Source organism: Carassius carassius, chromosome 27 (genome assembly GCF_963082965.1).
Source record: "Carassius carassius chromosome 27, fCarCar2.1, whole genome shotgun sequence".
Classification (NCBI taxonomy): Eukaryota; Metazoa; Chordata; class Actinopteri; order Cypriniformes; family Cyprinidae; genus Carassius; species Carassius carassius.
This window is the reverse complement of record NC_081781.1, coordinates 24,138,855-24,159,483: the sequence shown is the minus strand read 5'-3', so window position 1 is coordinate 24,159,483 and position 20,629 is coordinate 24,138,855. Positions and strand designations below refer to the sequence as shown.

General features: G+C 36.7%; 1 protein-coding gene across 1 annotated transcript; it reads left to right on the top strand.

The window, feature by feature from the left end:
* Positions 1-194: 194 nt before the first annotated feature.
* On the top strand, positions 195-19,141 carry LOC132107052 (dihydroxyacetone phosphate acyltransferase-like). Its single transcript, XM_059513196.1, has 16 exons — positions 195-352; positions 1,112-1,303; positions 1,533-1,709; positions 4,925-5,054; positions 5,889-6,016; positions 7,835-7,910; positions 8,418-8,569; positions 8,824-8,954; positions 9,101-9,324; positions 10,655-10,906; positions 10,988-11,067; positions 11,262-11,402; positions 16,276-16,375; positions 16,536-16,629; positions 16,726-16,787; positions 18,119-19,141. Exons 1-16 carry the CDS (start codon positions 329-331, stop codon positions 18,160-18,162), a joined length of 2,007 nt encoding a protein of 668 aa, XP_059369179.1. The 5' UTR covers positions 195-328; the 3' UTR covers positions 18,163-19,141.
* Positions 19,142-20,629: the final 1,488 nt, after the last annotated feature.

Here is a 20,629-nt window from a genome sequence, read left to right as displayed (position 1 = left end):
GTCAGAGAAGCCGAGACTGGTATTTCAGGGCACCTCAGTAAAGTCTGTGGGGTAATAATGAGATTTAATAAACGACATTAAAGAAATAGCTTGGAGCACCTAAAAGTGTAATACTAATGATAAGTAAAATTATTACTTTGACCAGCTGTACCACCAAGCCCCGCCCACCCGGAACATGCCGTTTCATACTCATTCTTCATTCCTCCCGCATGTTGTGTTTCTATGACTAGAATGAGTTCTGGACTGAACTGTCAACCTTGATCCAAACTTTCTCACCAAGAACTCTTCTGATCTATTACACTCATGCTCTGATAGGTGTGGAATCGAAATGGCGTCTCGAGCACTATACTCGGTGAGTAACGCAATATTTGTGCATGCTTTCTGTCCAAGTAGCACATGCTTGCAACACTTGCAGAGTGTGAGTCTCACAGAGCTTCCTCTGATGTTTCCTACAAGGAAACATTAAGCACATTTCATGAACCAATGAATATAATCTCTCACATGAGTTTTCCACGTCATTTGTTTAAAAAAGTGATTTAACATGGTTTTAGAGCCATTTACCATCAGAAAACCATACTGTACAGCTATCTCTAAACTCTGGCAGCATTTGATTAAACATAGCAGAAAAAAATCGAATGTATGTCTGTGTTTAAGCAACAACATTTTTTAGCTATTTGGTTTATTTTCTTTGTATTGTTTACAAAGAAATGGACACACCCTCATTGTTTTATAGTGCCTTTTCCCACATTTTAGAATAACTTAAAGGCAAAGCTATTTTAAAAACACAAATGAATGAATATAATAATGTAGTGACCACAAATAAGTGAATTTATTTAAGTTATCTTACAAAAAAAAGATAGAATATACTGTATGATTTTATAGAAAGTTTATAATATTATAGAAAGTGTTATTCATATGTATTTGACATAATTCTGTCATACGTGAATATATTTGTATATGCACATCGCGAGTATCAGTCCTTGTAATTTTTGTTTTATTTTTTAATGTATTGTAATTGTTTTGTATTACGGTTTTAAAAAAGCAGAAGCAGAAATGTGGTCATGTAAGCTGTCTTATTATTTTGAAAGACATGTTTTCTGTCTTCATGCAGCCTAGGCATCCAGTGCTGAAGAAACGGGATGATTTTGAAGATGTTCTGGAAGAGAGAAGACGCTCCAGTGATCTAAGATATGCATTGAAATGTTACACTCCCACACTCTATAAAGGACTGGTGCCCTGCAAGGTTAGCATGCTAAAAAGCATCATTCTGCAGTCAGACCACCTGCAGTATGTCATTAAACAGGTACAGAAACAACACCGAGCACCACAGTTTCATGCCATAACTTACCATGCTTTTATCTAGTAACTCTGAATCTAGTGAGGCATTTTTACATTCTGATGAAATACGGTCTTCTTTAATTATGATTGCATCATTATTACAGTTATGTTGTGCTGTACATTCAGGTGTCTGTATCTAGGGATACAGATCAAACCCTAGGTGTTTTAATGGCTACTGAGTTGTGTGTGTTTAGGTTTCATCAGAATCAGGAGACAGCACCGAGTGTGTTGCGGAGGAAGCGTCTCTGATTCTGGATGAGATGGCTCACCGTATGGAGCTCAGCACTGTACGCTTCTTTGTCTTTACGCTCAGCAAAGCCTTCAAGAGACTCTTCCGCAGCGTGTGTGTCAATGAGGAGGGCATCCAGAGAGTGAGTGACTCTTCACTAGCCCGTTTCCACTATCGAGCTTAAACCGGGCGTGCTAGTGCATGCCAGGGCCAGTCGCTTTTCCACTGTCACTTCCGGGGCTTGATTGTGCTTCGCCAGGGCTTCCTCGGGGCCAACGGCCCGGGTTTTCTGGCCCGACGAAAACCTTGGACCAAAGCGGGCCAGCTGGGGCTAGATAACTTGATCCGATGTGGGTTATGATCACCATACAAGGCAGAAATATTTATAAGCGATGTAAAAGATTATGCACGCTAAACATTAACGTTACCATAGTAAACATGGTAAATATGACCGCGCTTAGATAAATCAGACATCAGCTTCTTATTCTCTATCTAAAATTGTGTTTTTATTAAGTAAAATGTTATCTGTCGTCTCGTTTCAAGAGTTTAGCTCCACGTTGCATATCATCAAAATATAATAATGATTTTTGTTCGGGAGCTTTTATAAAAATAGAGAGAGTATGCACTGCGGATCATTTCAGAAAGATAACAGCTATAACACCAGCATTAAACACTTTTTTAAATAAGTCAAGCTCAAAACTCACTTTCAGTCAGCAGCGAGTGTTTGAAATAACTTGATCCGATGTGGGTTATGATCACCATACAAGGCAGAAATATTTATAAACGATGCGAAAGACTGTGCATGCTGGGCATTAACATTACCATAGTAAACATGGTAAATATGACCGCTTGAAGAAATCAGACGTCAGCTTCTTATTCTCTATCACAATCGTGTATTTATTTAGTAACTTATATTATCTGTCACAAGCCTCGTCTCGAGAGTTTAGCTCACCGTTGCCTATCATAAAAAATATAATAATGTTTTGGTTCGGGAGCTTTTATAAAAATAGAGATATTATCATTCATTCTATATGTGGCTACAAACAGAAACAGACTCGACTGAATAAGCAGACTATTTTCATAAGCGTTAAAAATAAATAAAATAGAAATAAGTGTATTTATGTGTGATTAATTTTGAGTCCTGATAAATTAAATCAATATGATCAATGTATAACTTATTCTATAGTTAAAACATCGATGCTTTTGAATTTGAATATATAACAAAGCATGCAAACAAACGGCTGCTTTTATCATGTTCGTTTTGTGATCGCGCATGTTCCAGTGACTTAATTCTTAGTTTTCAGATAACTTCTCTTTGTTGGTGAAATGATGAGGTTGCATGACGTTGTTCTGAGAGGCGTGTAAAGGGCGTGTTTTAGTGACGCGCAGCGGAGCTTCAGGCTCGACTGTGGAAACCCTGCGCTATTCTGGCCTCGGTGCTACTGGCCCGAGGCTATTAGCCCCGCCCGGCCCGCTTTAAGCCCTGGCTCGCACTGGCCCGACAGTGGAAATGCAGCTACTGTCCCCAAAATACATATGTGAAATTCCTGCTAAAACACCTGGCATCTACACTTTGAGCCGATTACTAGGGTCTTCTAATGTTACTAAAACATGTGTCCTAATTACAGGGATTGAGGCGTCTCAGGTCCCTTGTGGCACTTGTCATTAGCATGTCATTATTTTAAAAGTGCTTACTTATTATTACATATATTCTACTGCTGGAATATATAGAATAATAAAGCCTTTTATTAAAGGGATAATTCACCCAAAAATGAAAATCTGATGTTTATCTGGTTACCCCCAGAGCATCCAAGATGTAGGTGACTTTGTTTCTTCAGCAGAACACAAAATGAGTTTTTTTTACTCAAACTGTTGCAGTCTATCAGTCTTATAATGTAAGTGTATGGGAATCACGGCTAAAACATACAATAAAACAACAACAACAAAAAACTTACACAAACAAATACAAATTAAACCCTGCGGCTTGTGACGATACATTGATGTGTAAAGACACACAACGATTGTCTGTGCAAGAAACTGAACAGTATTTATATAGTTTTTTACCTCTGATGCACTGCAATGTCTGAACTGAACAGCAGCAGGCGTGTGAAGCGTCTTCTTCTTCTTCTTTTTGCTTTATGGCGGATTGCAGACTTATAAGTGCATTACTGCCACTTATCTCTCAAATGGACATTGACACTCTATCTACAATCTCAGTTAGGAGTTTCAGTGGTCCACTTGAGAGATAGGTGGCAGTAATGCACTCACAAGTCTGCGATCCACCTTAAAGCCAGAAGAAGAAGAAGCCTCACATGCTTGCTGCTGTCAGGCGAGTTCACAAGAGTTCTAACAGTTCAAACGTTTCTAAAACTATATAAATACTGTTCAGTTTCTTGCACAGACCGATCATTTTGTGTCTTTACACATCAGTGTATCTTTATGAGGCGCAGGGTTTAATATGGATTTGTCTGTGCATGTTTTTTTACTCATATATGCTGTTACCATTCGCCATGCATTGTACCGACTGAGAGACTGCAATGACTGAAGCTAAAAATCATAATTAGTGTTCTACTGAAGAAACAAAGTCACTTACATCTCGGATGCCCTGGGGGTAAGCAGATAAACTTAAAATTTTCATTTTTGGGTGAGCTATCCCTTTAAGACCCTTTTAGACCCTTTCCAGGGTCACATTTTTTATCAAATAAAAGCAGATTTTGTTAACATCAAAATCTAAAAATATATTTATATTATTATAAGAATAAAATAATTATTTCAAACATTTGAGCTGTAATCATAAAAGCGTTGCATGTTTTTTTTAACAGAAATAGAGTGTTGATGCATTAAATCAGAAAAAAAAGCAGGCAAAAGCATGCACATCAGTCTAACTGGGTACTCGACCAAAAAACAAGCAGAAAAATATTGAAATGTAAAATCGGCAACACCAAAGCTCCAAAGGTATCAAACATTTATTATTTTAAACGTATCGCATGGCGTATGGGACGTTTCAAGCACGCAGGCTCTTCATCAGACAAATATTTGATACATTAAATCAGTCAATCATTGAAATGTCATTATATTGCAAGAACTTTGTATTCTTCAGCCCAACAGTGCAATACAAACACTAGTTATTGATGGGGAAAATATCTGATTTCAGTTTATATCTTAATATTATTAGTTTTTAATAAAACAAAAAGAGTATTCTTATATATATAATTAATGAGTTGTTAATTGAAATACTTTTAAGTCTTCCTGAGGGCCCCTGGTTTAAATGGTCCTGCCGTTTGGTTTAATAGAGATGGCATGTAAATAGAGTTTAATGTCATGCTGGTTTTCATTGATGATGCTTTCTCTCTTCAGCTCCAGCAGGTTGTACAGGAACACCCCGTGGTTCTCCTGCCCAGCCACCGGAGTTACATGGACTTCCTTATGATGTCCTACTTACTCTACATGTTCGATCTTCCCCTGCCAGTGATTGCGGCTGGAATGGGTGAGTGGGGACCGGTTACACTGATGCATTAATGCTTTGAGTGTAGCTATTATACAAACACAAGTAGACACACTTGCCCAAAGTATAGTTCATTCTCCTTGATATGCTTGGATGGACTTTGTAACTGATGTTTTCTTGTTTAATCACGGTGTTGAGGGTTGACCGTGCCAGCTAGAGCATCTAAACAATTGATAATCTTTCTGTGTTATATTCAAAATCTTGATACAAGCACTCTGCGGTAGTTTATAAAATTCATATACATAAAACATGGTAGTGCCATCTTTTTTTCCCTATAATATATACTCTTGTAAAATCATTGTAAATCATTGTAACCATGGTTGAATGGGTCAAAGACAGTGTCGCATCAAATTCAGTTTACAAAAGGGATTTTATATGCGTAGGATGCATATTAAATTCAAACAAATGTCTAATATTTCAAATGGATATTGTAAAAATGTTGAAACATGGGTTGAATATTGTTCCATCATCATTCAGTGTAACATTTATATAAATATCAAACGGCTTATTTATTTTGTTTGACCTGTACTTATTAAAATTTACAAAAGAAAAAGTGATCATACTAAATTGTTATATTTTAGATTATTAAAATCATCTTGCTGACAAATGAAACCTAATGGTTTGAAGGATATAGGCAGAAAGTGTCAAGTTAAAATTATGTGGAGTTTAGTTTTAATAAAACCACTATTTTCTTTTCAGTAATGTTTTTATTCTTTTGATTCCAATTTGATCAATATGTGAGCTTAAACCTGTTGATTTCATATTATATTCATTACTTATACTGTACTATTTACTAATGGCCAGATGTTTCTGCAGATTTTATGAGCATGAAGTTTATTGGTGAGATGCTGCGTAAGTCAGGGGCTTTTTTCATCCGCCGGTCGTTCGGAGGTGATAAACTTTACTGGGCTGTGTTCTCCGAGTATGTGAAGACCTTGCTGAGGGTAAGACACTTCATCCAAACAACTGAACAAATGAGCAAATCAGTCAATTAAACTGTCCTTTATATGTAAGAAAAAAAAAGGCTTCATATTGCACAGAAAGGTAGTAAAAACATCAATAAAGGGGTCATATGATGTTGCTAAAAAGAACATTATTTTGTGTATTTGGTGTAATGAAATGTGTTTATGCAGTTTTAGGTAAAACAAAAAAAACACATTATTTTCCATATACTGTACATTATTGTTGTTCCTCTATGCCTCGTCTTTCTGAAACGTGTCTTTTTACAAAGCTCATCGGTCTGAAAAGCGAGGTGTGCTCTGATTGGTCAGCTATCCAGTGCGTTGTGATTGGCTGAATGCCTCAAGCATGTGATGGAAATGTTATGCGCCTTAACACACTGTGATGACGTGTCACAATGCGACGAGACAAAACCAATATAACCCATTACAAACGAGGAAATAATTACTGATTACAATGACTTACACAATCTTTTTACACATTGCGTTGTGTATCGCGCCGGGTAAACATAAAACCATGTCTGCATTTGTGATCAGAGAAACGACAAACAACAAGCGTGAACTGTTCTGGAACGGTGTTTTAAATACAACTTAACTACTGATTTCTAGTTGTGTGCTCTTTTGGAAGACCAAACAAAGTAGTTTTGCTTTTGCAACGAAACACACGGCTTCTCCACGATATGACAGTGGCAGCAACAATACTACAGCGAGAATAAAAGTTACGACTTCTTTCTTTGCATAAATATTTGGGCAGTGTTTTGCAGATCTCCCCACACAGTGACGTAGACATGTGGGGGCGTGTTTAAACCAGACGTTTTAGGAGGGCGTGGACGAGTCTTAACTTTTATATAGAATATCTTTTTGGGTTAGAGATTTTAGTCATTATAACTTTAAGGATCTTATCGATGCATGAACAGCTTGTGACAATCCAAAGAGAAGGAAAACTTAATCGCATCATATGACCCCTTTAAAACAGTCCATGTGACATCAGTGGCTCATCAGTAATTTTATGAAGCTACTAGAATACTTTTTGTGTGCAAAGAAAACAAAAAGATCAACTTTATTCAATGATTTCTTCTCTTCAGGGACAGTTTTCTGCCATAATAGACACATGCGCATTGTGTTCCCATCTGCGTAAACAAGTTGAATCGCATGCGTGTTTTACGTCAGCAGCACCACACACATGCATCGATAATGGTGAAGGAATATCCCTGAAAAAAATAAATCATTGAATGAACTTGCTATTTTTGTTTTCTTTGCACACAAAAAGTATTCTCGTAACTTCGTAAAATTACAGTTGAACCACTGATGTCACATGGACAACTTTAAAAATGTCTATACTACATTTCTGTGCCTTGATCATGGTAGGACTTTTGCTGTCTACAGAGCTCTTGGATTTCCTCCAAAATATCTTAACTTGTGTTCCGAAGATGAACAAAGCGCTTACAGGTTTGGAACGACATGAGGTTGAGTCTTTAATGACAGAATTTTCATCATGTGTAGTTTTAAGGGCCCTTGATCAAGACCAGTGTTGGGGAAAGTTACTTTTAAAAATAACGCATTACAATTTTTAATTGTAAAAAGTAATTCTTAAATAAAAGAGTAATGTGTTACTTTGCTAGTTACTTGAATGTAACTTTCATTATACCCAACACTGATCAAGACAGAGTTCAAAGTTCAAACAGGTCGATCCAGTGTGATTTTACAGGTAATGAAGGTACTGCGAGTCATTTTTAGATACAAGCATCCTTCCGTTCTTAAACCGTTGTAAATATGTTTTGTTGTATTATGTTGCTTCTTCAGAATGGATATGCCCCAATTGAGTTCTTCTTGGAAGGAACTAGAAGCAGGACGTGCAAATCTCTCACACCAAAGACAGGTCAGTGTACATCGACTATATGTTTGTAATACTTTTTATACAATTTCAAAAACAGACCGTCTATGCTGCTGTGACTTTAAGATGTTTCATTTTGATAAAAGCTCTTTGCTGACTTCTGCACGTATTGTGCAGCGTCAAGGCTTTTCCCCACTTTTCAGCCTTTTTTATGGCTGCACAAATAAATTCAAGGTGACAGGAAACATTTTTTTGGTCAGCATTGCTTGCACACAGGAAGTGAGATGCCAGCTAAATGAAATTTCACAGGATTTTCACAATCGAGTCTTAGTCCCAGTATGATATAGAGCCCCTGACTAATTTATGGCACAGAGGTTCAAAACGACAGCTTGAAACCTGGAAAGCCTGACGGTGGCAGCTCATCAATCAAAGTGAACAAAAGCAAATTTAGATGAATGAGAGAAACAAAATGGTCCGCCTCTTTGAACACGGTTCATTTTGTGTCAGCTTCATCTCCTGCTCTCTTTCTTCCTTTCTCTCTCTCTCCCTCAGGGTTGTTTAATATTGTGATGGAGCCGTTTTTTAAAGGAGAGCTGTTTGATGTGAACCTGGTTCCTGTCAGCATCAGCTATGAGAGAGTTCTGGAAGAGTCTCTGTACGCCCGAGAGCTGCTCGGTGTCCCCAAGCCCAAAGAATCGACCTCCGTACGCATTGCCTTCTAATATGCATTCCATCACTATGTTTTAGCAGATAACAAATAAACTTTTATCTTAGCTGTCTCCTGAATTAAGTTTATCTTTATTTCAGACATGAAACCTCACTTAATGTTTGTAAAATGATGCATTGATATTCTGTTTCTTTTATTGGATCATTTTGTATGGCGCAGACAGACAGACCAAAGTTAAGTGTTGTTTTTTTTGATTGACATCAATTTCTCAACTCTGTATCTTTCTCTCAGGGTCTGCTGAAGGCCCGGCGGGTCTTGAGTGAGGACTATGGCAGTATGCATGTGTATTTTGGTAATCCTGTATCTGTGCGCAGTCTGGCAGAGGGAAAGATAAAGCGCTCTCAGTACAACCTGCTGCCCAGGTATGACAGCTGCAATCAGCCACGCTCAGAATGTTTTGCTCTAAAAGTCAAAAAGCATGCATTTTTGGCCTAACAAGCTTTAAAACTTTTACAGACTTTACTGTAAGCTGTACAAACTGTCCTGACTTGAGTGTTGTTTTTAACAGGTACATTCCTCAGAGACCTAGTGTGGACACTCATGAGTTCCTGAACGACGCTGCGTTCCGTCTGGTGCGCATCCAGGAGGAGAACATGGTTCTGAAGCCCTGGGTTCTCATTGCCACACTGCTGCTACAGAACCCTGACGGCCTGGAGCTCTCCTCCCTCACAGAACACGCAGACTGGCTCAGACACCTGGCACTGGCTTTTGGAGCGTTCCTGGACTGGCCCGGTGAGGGATCAATTTTACCTCAACTGCAGACTAATCGCACAGATCACCAGTGTAATCAATTAAAATGTCTCTAAGTCAGAATGCACAGCTTTACATCAGTCTACCAGCAAACAAAGTCAAAAACCGGCATTCAGAACCTCTAACTGACATAATTTTCCCATGTCGTTTATTTGTTTTAAAAAAAATCCTATTAATACTTCCCCCTTAAAAGTGCACTTGTGTCTTTTGCAGCGTCTCGCACCATCCCATGTGAGAAGCGCGTTATAAGAACGTTAATGTTTACATGCATTTTACATAAAAGTTTTTTTACATGCTACTGTGTATATTTATTATGTATATATAGTACATAGTATATTATGTAAACAGACTTTTATTTTGTATGCAATTAATCGTTATTAATCATTTTGCAGCCCTAGTATATGCTATTAGCTGTCATTCGGGGCCAGTAAGATGTTTTTGAAAGAACTCATTTATGCATGCTGCATTTATTTGATTAAGAAAGACAGTAAAAGCAGTAATATTATTGCAATTGTGCTGCTAAATATTGTGAAAACTGTGATATATATACATATATATATATATATATATATATATATATATATATATATATATATATATATATATATATATTTAGGAATCTTTGATCATTAAAGAATAATAATAAAAAAACCTGCATTTATTGAAATATGTTTTTATGCTGTTATTCCATCCTGAATAAAAGTCATAACATTTTTTAAATTAAAATCTTACTGACCCCAAACTTTTAAACGTTAGAATTTACACCATTTATCAACCATTATTTGTTCTAATTTCGTCATACACACATACATTTTTAACATTACAGGTTGTATAAATGAATATTAGTTATTGTATCATAAATGAACGTGAATTAACAGTCGACAACAACAACATAAAATCATGTGTTCATCAAAAGTCTTACAGTATATAACAATCATATCAAATGTAATAACATTCACGCAAAGTGTTTGTATCCGTGGATATCTCTAAATTTGAAAGCTTAGCAGCGAGAGACGTATGAAATTGTATCCTAATATCATATATCATGTTCTTCAAATTTTCTCAGTATGGCAAAAATGATCATGCATATCTCCAGGATATGCAGAATCTGCTTAGATAAAGGAAAGACGCTTGATGAATAATATATTGCAGAGAAATCCAATAGCTCAATCTAAGCTTACTTGACCTTAATTTGAACAATCCCCAATAATATGATCTCTCACTCTCTTTCTCTCTCTCTCTCTCTCTCTCTCTCACTCTCTCTCTGTCTCTCACTCTCTCACTCTCTCTCTCTCTCTCTCTCTCTCTGTAGATCATGAGGTCAGCAGTGAAGTGGTCAGCTGTAGTTTAGCTCTACACAGACACCTGTTGAGCGTGTCTGCAGGCCACGTTCAGCTGAGCGTCGCGGATGCGCTGCAGGTCGAGAGCACACCAGAGGAAGCCGTGTTTCACCGAGCGGTCGTTGTGCTCTCTTGCGCCTCCTACAGGAACCAGATCTTACACGTGTTTCTGAGACCTGCTCTCTTAGCGCTGGCCATGCAAAGCGCAAACTCCAATAGAAAAGGTGTGAGAAATATGTTTCGTGAATGTTATTTTACTCTGGATTAGTATATTGTAGCAAATCACAAAGAAATTTGTGTTCTAGATGACGTCTACAACTGTTTCAACTTCCTGAGGAATATGTTCTCCAATGAATTTATTCTTTGTCCTGGGGACTCTGTTCAGGTGAGACCTCATTCACAAATTTTGCCTCATTTTGCCACCGAAATGTGTTGCTGAAAATGTTTGATTCATTTGAAAACTAGGCTGTTTCACTCTTTCAGTTGAAACTTAATCGAATCACAAGTTTTTAAAAAAGATTTTCACCTCTAGTCTGTACTCAAATGTCTTTTCATGACGCGTGTATGTTTTTTTTGTAGGACTTTGAAGAAGCGTGTTATTTGCTCATGAAGCGTGGCGTGTTGCAGGTATTGGAGCATGAGATTGTGATGTCAGCGAGCGGTCACAGCACGCTTGCTTTCCTCTGTTCGGTTCTGGACCCCTTCCTGCAGGGATACCAGGTGACACCTTACACACAATGTGCAAATGTACACTACTGTGCAAAAGTTTGGGGGTCCGTATGACTTTCTTTCTTTCTTTCTTAGTTCTTTTTTCAGCTGGGATGCTCAATCAAAACAGAGAAATCCAGAGAATTCCACAGAAAATGAAGCAGCGTAATTGTTTTCAACGTTGATAATAATAGGAAATATTTCTTGAGCAACAAATCTGTATATTAGGCTACGTTCACACGACAACGATGTGGTCAAAAACATGCGTTTTTAGAAAGTTTCATGTATACATGACAACGTTTTCAAAACGATTCACGTTTACACATGTCTGAGAAATCGGCCAAAAACGTTGTATTACATATGTCAGGCCAGCAGTTGGCGCTATCACCTTGTTAGTAAACAGTACCTATAGGGAAGTGATGATTATATGATGTAAATGATGAGTCTCTGCTGTTGGTTGTAATATTGGCAGTGGTGTCAAAAGTATTCACATTCATAACTTAAGTAGAAGTATAGATACTAGGGTATAAAAGACTTTTGTAGAAGTTGAAGTATCAACTCAAGCTTTTACTCAAGTACAAGTGTAAAAGTACTGGTTTAAAAAACTACTTAAAGTATAAAAGTAAAAGTATTGTAAGGGAAAAAATGCCATTAAAAACAAAAGCTTAGGCTGCACCACAGGGGCCTATTGTGCACTACCCCACCTCCTCAAAAAACATTTTTCTAAAGGCCATAATGACTATAATGTTATATTAAAAAGTTTGTGTTGAAAAATTTTGTACAATGCAAATACATTAAAGAACTAGAGATATGATGACTAGTTGCCTATAAGTATTGTTATGGTGCAAAAAGTCAAACTTCAGAGGCATGTCATCAGTAACCTTTAATGGAATGTAAATGTACATCCAAGCTTAGCTGCAGGAATCTGTCAATCGCAAATGCTAATTTATTCAAACGTCTCTCTACCGAACTATCTGCAGTAGCTTAATTTGTGGAGGACGAAGAGAAAGCACCCATTTGGTAAATGAGCCTGTAGTGAGAAATAAAAACTTTTAAGTAGGGTCCGGTGCATTTTCGATACTTTTAAAACGTTACCGGTGCCTGAACCGATACTTAAAAAAAAAGAGCCCCAAAAAAAACCTATGGATAACATTAAAGAACATTACAAATACTTAAAATAAATCCATAGCTTTCACTCGCTCTTTGGATGCTCTTGTTTTCCAAGTTATGCTTCCCTTACTCTAAGGCTAATAAATGTATTTCACAATCTGGGTCATTATTTAATACAAAACCACACATAATCTTTCTACTGTATTCCTGTCAATCTCTCTGATATTTAGTTAAGATGAGTGCTGTCTGTCACTGTCTTTAATCAGTCCTGTGAATTACTGTATGGTCATTCTTTATAAAGTAGCAACCATGTCTTTTGTAAAGTACAGTACTATGCAAAAGTCTTAGGCACATTAGTATTTTCACCCCAAAAAAGGGTTTTAAGCCAGTTATTTATATCTTTTGCTGTAGTGTGTCAGTAGGAAATATCAGTTTGCCATTAATTTTAATAATAATCTAGTGCGATTTTGAATGCACAAGCATTCTGACAACGGCAAAATGAATGTTTGGAAATGTAAACTGATATTTTATATGACACACTACATTATAAAATGTGTCATAAAGTATAAAGTACGTATTATTAAATTAAGTATCTTTAAATAAGTACAACTGAAGTATGCATTATCCGTTCATATGTGTTAAGGGTTAGATTGTCGCTGGAGGAAACAGCTGTTTAGTGATGAGCGGTGAACAGCGAAAACTTTACTGTAGATGGGAAACCGACTGCTCCATCGTGACCTTTTGTAAACTGTGTTCATGACAAAGAACTGGACAGATACAGATATTCTAACGATCTATCGATAAACACATACCTTGTGTCCTCTGTTTGTGTATAATGCACTTACGCTGCTCCGCCGCGGTCTGCAGATTGACGGAGAGGCGACTGGTCTGACGCCGGTTTCATATGAAATTTAAGGGGACTGACTCTGAGGCGATTGCGAATTTGGGTACAGTTTATGGAGCTAAATGCTACAGCCCCGCTAAAAAAGCCTAGCGACGCCCATGCTTCTAGTGTACATTTCAGAGAACCAGGACAAATTTCAATCGATTGCTCAGGCATTTAAAAGGCACCGAAATCTGCTTCCTCTTATTTGGTTCCATACCCAACCCTACTTTTAAGAAATATATTTTTTGATAAATGAACCCAAAACTGGCTATGTACTTGCTGGAGTGTGATGTGATTTGTGTCATGTGCAGGTGCGATGGACCGCGTACAAAGCAAAAGGGGGTCGGAATGGTATAAGTTTATACTTCTCATCCAACCACAATCAAATTCACTCAATGCGGATGGCTCGATTTATCTGGATAGGTTTTTTTTTTTTAGAATGATGACAAGCCGGAATGAAAACAAGCCGAAATGAAATAGCAGTAACGAACCTATTTTTAAAATGTAAGGAGTAGAAAGTGCAGATACGTGCATGAAAATGTAAGGAGTAGAAGTAAAAAGTCAGCTGAAAAATAATTACTCAAGTAAAGTATAGATACCCAAAACTTCTACTCAAGTAATGTATCAAAGTATTTGTACTTCGTTACTTGACACCTCTGAATATTGGTGAAGTAAATCCACACTTTGTTGAAGAAGTGTTAGAAACTCTTGAGCAGCAACAACAGTAATGTACAGTTATGTACTCCGCCTTTGTTGTGTATGTTTGTTCGCGCTTGCCTTTGAAATCAACACGTTCTGCACATGTCTATATACCGAACAAACTACGCACATGCATGACATCACCATTCTGAAAGATTCCCGTATTGCGTGTTAAGACGGAAACAATAACGGTGGTGTTTTTGAAAATATGGGTTTTCAGTCCCCAAAACGCTGCTGTCATGTAAACGAACCGGCAAAACGCATAAAAAGTTTATAGTTTTTGGCTTAAAACATTGTTGTTTGGACTGATTTCTGAAGGATCATGTGTCCTACTCCTAACACTGAAGTAATAATGCTGAAATTCAGCTTTTCATCACAGGAATAAATTAAATGTAAAAATATATAAAATTAGAGCCCCACTGTATTTTTGATCAATGTCAATGTCAATGTCACCTTTATTTATATAGCGCTTTAAACAAAATACATTGCGTCAAAGCAACTGAACAACATTCATTAGGAAAACAGTGTCAATAATGCAAAAATGATAGTTAAAGGCAGTTCATCATTGGATTCAGTTATGTCATCTCTGTTCAGTTAAATAGTGTCTGTGCATTTATTTGCAATCAAGTCAATGATATCGCTGTAGATGAAGTGTCCCCAACTAAGCAAGCCAGAGGCGACAGCGGCAAGGAACCGAAACTCCATCGGTGACAGAATGGAGAAAAAAACCTTGGGAGAAACCAGGCTCAGTTGGGGGGCCAGTTCTCCTCTGACCAGACGAAACCAGTAGTTCAATTCCAGGCTGCAGCAAAGTCAGATTGTGCAGAAGAATCATCTGTTTCCTGTGGTCTTGTCCTGGTGGTCATCTGAGACAAGGTCTTTACAGGGGATCTGTATCTGGGGCTCTAGTTGTCCTGGTCTCCGCTGTCTTTCAGGGATATAGAGGTCCTTTCTAGGTGCTGATCCACCATCTGGTCTGGATACGTACTGGATCCGGGTGACTGCAGTGACCCTCTGTCCTGGACACAGACTGGATCTGGTGGCTACGGTGACCTCGGAACAAGGGAGAAACAGACAAATATTAGCGTAGATGCCATTCTTCTAATGATGTAGCAAGTACATAGGTTGTTATGGGAAGTGTTCCCGGTTCCGGTTTACCTAATTAATGCAGCCTAAAAATCCTTTAACGGATTTGGATAATAAAAGCATATTAGTATGTTATGTGTATGCCAGGTTAAAGAGATGGGTCTTTAATCTAGATTTAAACTGCAAGAGTGTGTCTGCCTCCCGAACAATGTTAGGTAGGTTATTCCAGAGTTTGGGCGCCAAATAGGAAAAGGATCTGCCGCCCGCAGTTGATTTTGATATTCTAGGTATTATCAAATTGCCTGAGTTTTGAGAACGTAGCGGACGTAGAGGATTATAATGTAAAAGGAGCTCATTCAAATACTGAGGTGCTAAACCATTCAGGGCTTTATAAGTAATAAGCAATATTTTAAAATCTATGCGATGCTTGATAGGGAGCCAGTGCAGTGTTGACAGGACCGGGCTAATATGGTCATACTTCCTGGTTCTAGTAAGAACTCTTGCTGCTGCATTTTGGACTAGCTGTAGTTTGTTTACTAAGCGTGCAGAACAACCACCCAATAAAGCATTACAATAATCAAACCTTGAGGTCATAAATGCATGGATTAACATTTCTGCATTTGACATTGAGAGCATAGGCCGTAATTTAGATATTCTCAATCAAATCAGATCAGATCAAATGAGGTTTCACATAAAAAAATTAACTTAATGACTCCTAACTTGTGATTTTTAGTATACACTTCTTTATATTATCTACATGAATAGATAAAAGTGTAGTAAACTATTTCTGAGAAACACTGTTGTTCAAACAACAACCCCTCCCAAAAAAAAACACCCTCCTTTCATAGCTCCACCCCCTAACTCACGCTATGCAACACAGTCAACGACTAATAACTCCAGACAACAAGACAAACCAGGTCTCGGTTCAAGTAGTCTGACTACAACATTAGTTATTGATTTCAATTTTAATAGTGTTTCTCAGAAATCCCTTACTGCACCTTTAACTGTAGAATCCTGTTTAATTCATAATTGTTTTTTTACATAGGACACATTCTTAGGTTTAATAACTTAGGTCATATTAAGTTAGTGTGTGTCTTTGTGCAGGTGGTGTGTCGCTGTCTGTGTGAGGAGACCAATGAGAACCTGACAGAGAAGAAGTTTATTCCTGCTGTGAGGAGTTTTGCACTCAAACTCATATTAGCAGGTAACACAGGATGACAGTGTTTTGTGTGTGGACGTTTAATCCGTTAACACACCAGGTCCTGTTTACTCCTAGTATTGATATCTGTCTCAACTGATCTGATCATGCATGTAGTGGGTCCTGCACTGTTGTCTTCTATGTGTGTTTGTGATCATGGCATCAGGTCGCCTGAAGTGTTACGAAGCTTTATCCTCAGACCTGCAGAAGAACGCTCTAGCAGCCCTTCTGAGGCTCAAAGCCGTGGGGAAGGTCAAAGTGTAAGTCCATCTACATACAGTCTCCGCTTCATTAGATGTGTCATGGGGCTTTAGAAGTGTTATGGTTGTTTAACTGATGTGGATTCTCTCTCACAGAGAAGATCAGGTGACGTTGAAGGTCAACAAGATTGCAGTGAACTCATTGGAGGATATGATGGGTAAGAGTGAGGTCATATCAAAATAGCAGGTGTTCACGTATGGCAATGTTGAAATAGCAATCTTCTAACATACTAGTCTAATCATTTCTGCAGTATATAATATGTGCATTCCAAGTTGATCTGACTATCGTTTTTGGGGTTATTTTATTGGTCTCGAAAGTATTACATGATTTTTTTTTAAACCAAATGAAAACAAAAATGAAAGCATTTCAAGCTGTGTTACTGTGCTTAAAAATCCATGTGATGAGGTCATTTGACTACAAATGTAGCAACTATTAAAAATGCGTTTTGGTAATTTGAATAAAGCTGAAATGAAATAAAATATAAACATTGGTTGAAAAGCTTAAAAATTTGAAACTGAAAAGTTTAAGTATTGCAATTACTAAAACTAAATTAAAGCTACTGTACGCAGATGTAGAAAAAAAAATTAAATGCTTTACATATAATAATATATATAAATAATACAAATATCCTGTTACATACTATTTATTTATTTATTTAATTTTTTTAAATAATAGTAGCAATATTCAGTGTAAACTGTTCAAAGTCCCAGTAAATCAACCCTATTTAGCAATAGCAAATAGCAAAAGAGCATTATAGAGCATTATATATATATATGGTGTAAATAAAACATATTTTTGTGACTAAAATTACATGCAAAAGAATCCAAATTCATACTTATGAATGCGAATAGTTTTACAGTTTACACAGAAAAGTGAATGTACTCATGTTTTAATAACTGTAGTAGCCTGTTACCGCTGATATGCATCATTAGAAACATCGTACAATTTATTTAAGATTTTTGGGTAAAAATAAATATATCTCAGGTAAATTTTGAAGGACTTGTTTTATAAGATGGCCCCAAAAAACCACAACATTATTTTACAACAAGTACTATTAAAGAATCTTCTGTACATTTGCGTATAAATAGCTTTTTTTTAGGTGAGTTTGAAAGTTGAATTTTATTAAATGTATTAAAAATATATTAAATATAAAATGTAAAAATGTATTAAATATATTATAGGTGAAACGTAAACTAGTCAATGCACACACATATTTTGAAATTAAATAGTTAAAAATATTTTTAAAATAAACTATGAACTATAGTAATTTTGCAGATTTTATTGTCTGAGATTTTATTGCTTGCTTTTAAAATGCAATAATTTACTCTTTAAGAAGTGAAGTTTTCACAGTTTTCTCTCTGAGAATTTGTTTGTTTGGCTGATTTTCCGCTGTGACCCAGTTCTTGTCTCGCTGTGCCGTAGTGCCATGACCTCCTGCGTCTTCGTTCTAATTTACAGCTACGCTTGTTTACTTGTCCTGTCACACAGGAGGTAAAATTCCTACCCAGAAGCCCATCCTCGCTCGACTGTAGTCGCAAACGCACACGTGGAGTCTCTGGAGGGCCAAACCAAACTAAACTGCCTTCATTAACATAATGCCAAATTTTGCAAGGTGGCATGGCTTCGCTGACTACAGAGGTTACCTGTCATCGAGCTTTAAAGGGACGTCACAGGTTTGCCATCTGGGACGCCCACGCTATGCTAGAAGCACTCTTTTTATCTCTCTCCCTCTCCAACAAACTTGACAGCAGGTTGCCGTGTCTATGATCAGCCTTCGATCCTCACCGTGTCTTTATCAGACGAGTTTTAAACCGCTCTGATGTTGCCAAGTATATAAAATAAAATATATATATATTTTTTTTGAGTGTTTGAACATCCACCGTTTGCGTGTGTTTTATCTATGTCTGCACTAAAGAGCCTTGGCTTTGATTTGAAACACTGTTACTGTTTGTTCTCACTGGATTTGTGGTGGGTCTGTTATCTTTTCTTCGTGAATTGAAATGTTTTCTTTTGCTCTCTAGATATGGCCGTCTGTTGCGTTTGCCACAGATCAAGCTTTTTAAGGATCGTGTTACAGAAATAGGTCACTCATAAGTGTGTTAACTCCTTCAGAGCTAAAGAACCGGTTGTCTTTTTGTATCTGCTCTCATAAAGGAAACTTGTAGTTAAAAGAATAGTTCACTCAAAAAGAACAATTTGCTGAATATTCACTCGAGTCATCAAAGATGTAGACGAGTTTGTTTGTTCGTTGGAACAGATTTGGAGAAATTAAGCATTACTGTGCATCACTTGCTAACCAGTGGATCCTCTGTGGTGAATGGGTGCCGTCAGAATGAGAGCCCAAACAGCTGATAAAAACATGAAAATGATCCACTTTTAACATATAAACTGAAAATCTGAATGTTTGTAATAAACAATGTTTTTAACTTGAAACCTTTTCAAGACGTAAATTAATGGACCACTGTGATTTTATCAGCTGTTTGGACTCTCGTTCTGACGGCACCCATTCACTGCAGGTGAGTAAAATTTCAGCTCATTTGAATTTTTGGGTCAACTTCTGTTTGATTAACAGAAAGGCTGTTGTCATGAGTCAGATATGGAGATGCTTTATTGCCATAACAGTGTTTACATGCCTGTTGTAAACTGCAGCTTTTCTGCTTCAAAATAATGCATAATGAATCCACAGGTTTTATTTGATGTATTACTGCAATGTTTGGCTATTTCACCCTATCTTTCAATAATTAATATGATGAAATATTTTTTTATTACTACGATCGATCAGACGATACAGAGGCATGTCGCACGAAACTGCTGAATCTCTGTTAGCTCTGTTTAATGCCCCTCTAATGTTATTTCAAAACATTATATCCATTTTATCAGATTTAGTCTGTTAAGAATTAAATCATACTGACCTAGATTTCAATATTGGACAAAATGTAACTTTTAAAGTTGTGGTGATGCCGTGTTGGATACAGCTTTTAAAACTTAACTACAAGGTTTAGATACATTTATATGCTGTACTTTTTCTAGGAAAAAAAAAAATCTATAATGTGCCCATTGTGTGAATTTGAATGGGAATTCAGGTATATTTTTATTCCAAATTTTGGACTGATCATCAGACATTGTTGGTCTGTACTCACTGAATGGAGGATGCAATCACAAACGCAAGCCTAAGTAAAGCCATAGCATTCATCCATTCTGGGTTTGGGTTGATTCTTGCACAGTTCATCAAATTAAGTAAAAAAAAGCTGAAACCATATTTTTGTTTACATTGACAAGCAGCTTTTTACATAATTAGATGAATTCAACTTGAAATGGTTTTCACTCCTTTTGACTTTTGGACAAAGTTTTTTTTTTCTCTTTTTTTCTATCTATGGATTGAGTGTTTTTCTAATAATGTTAATATTGTGATTAAACAATGCTTCTGTCTGATAATGTTTTGGAGAAATGGGACTAAAACTAAAGATTAAGTATGCATTAAAGCCAAGTGAAACCCAAATGCTGACCATATTTTGTTTGTTTTTGTAATATGTACTGTATTGTACAGCCATTTTGATTGTTAAAAAAAGAAAAAACTTACCCAGCATTTAGTTAAGGCTGTGATGCAAAGCTGAATTTTCAGCATCATTGCTCCAGTCTTCAGTGTCACACAATCCTTCAGAAATAATTCTAATATGATAATTTAATGCTCATGAAACATATATTTTTTTTTAAATTTTGTGCTGCTTTCACTCTCTATTTTTTTTTTTTTTTTTTTGTGGAGACAATAGTATATTTGTTTTTCAGGAATTTTTGATGATCAGAAAGTAAAACAACAACAACAACAACAACAGCTTTTAACTGAAATTGAAATCTTTTGAAACATTCAACAATCTTTACTGTTGGGTTTGATCCGTTTCATTTCTCTTTATGTAATAAAAGTAATAATTTAATAATATTTAATATTTAATATGACCTTAATATTTAGCTACTAATTTATTTTACAGTTTCATACCCTTT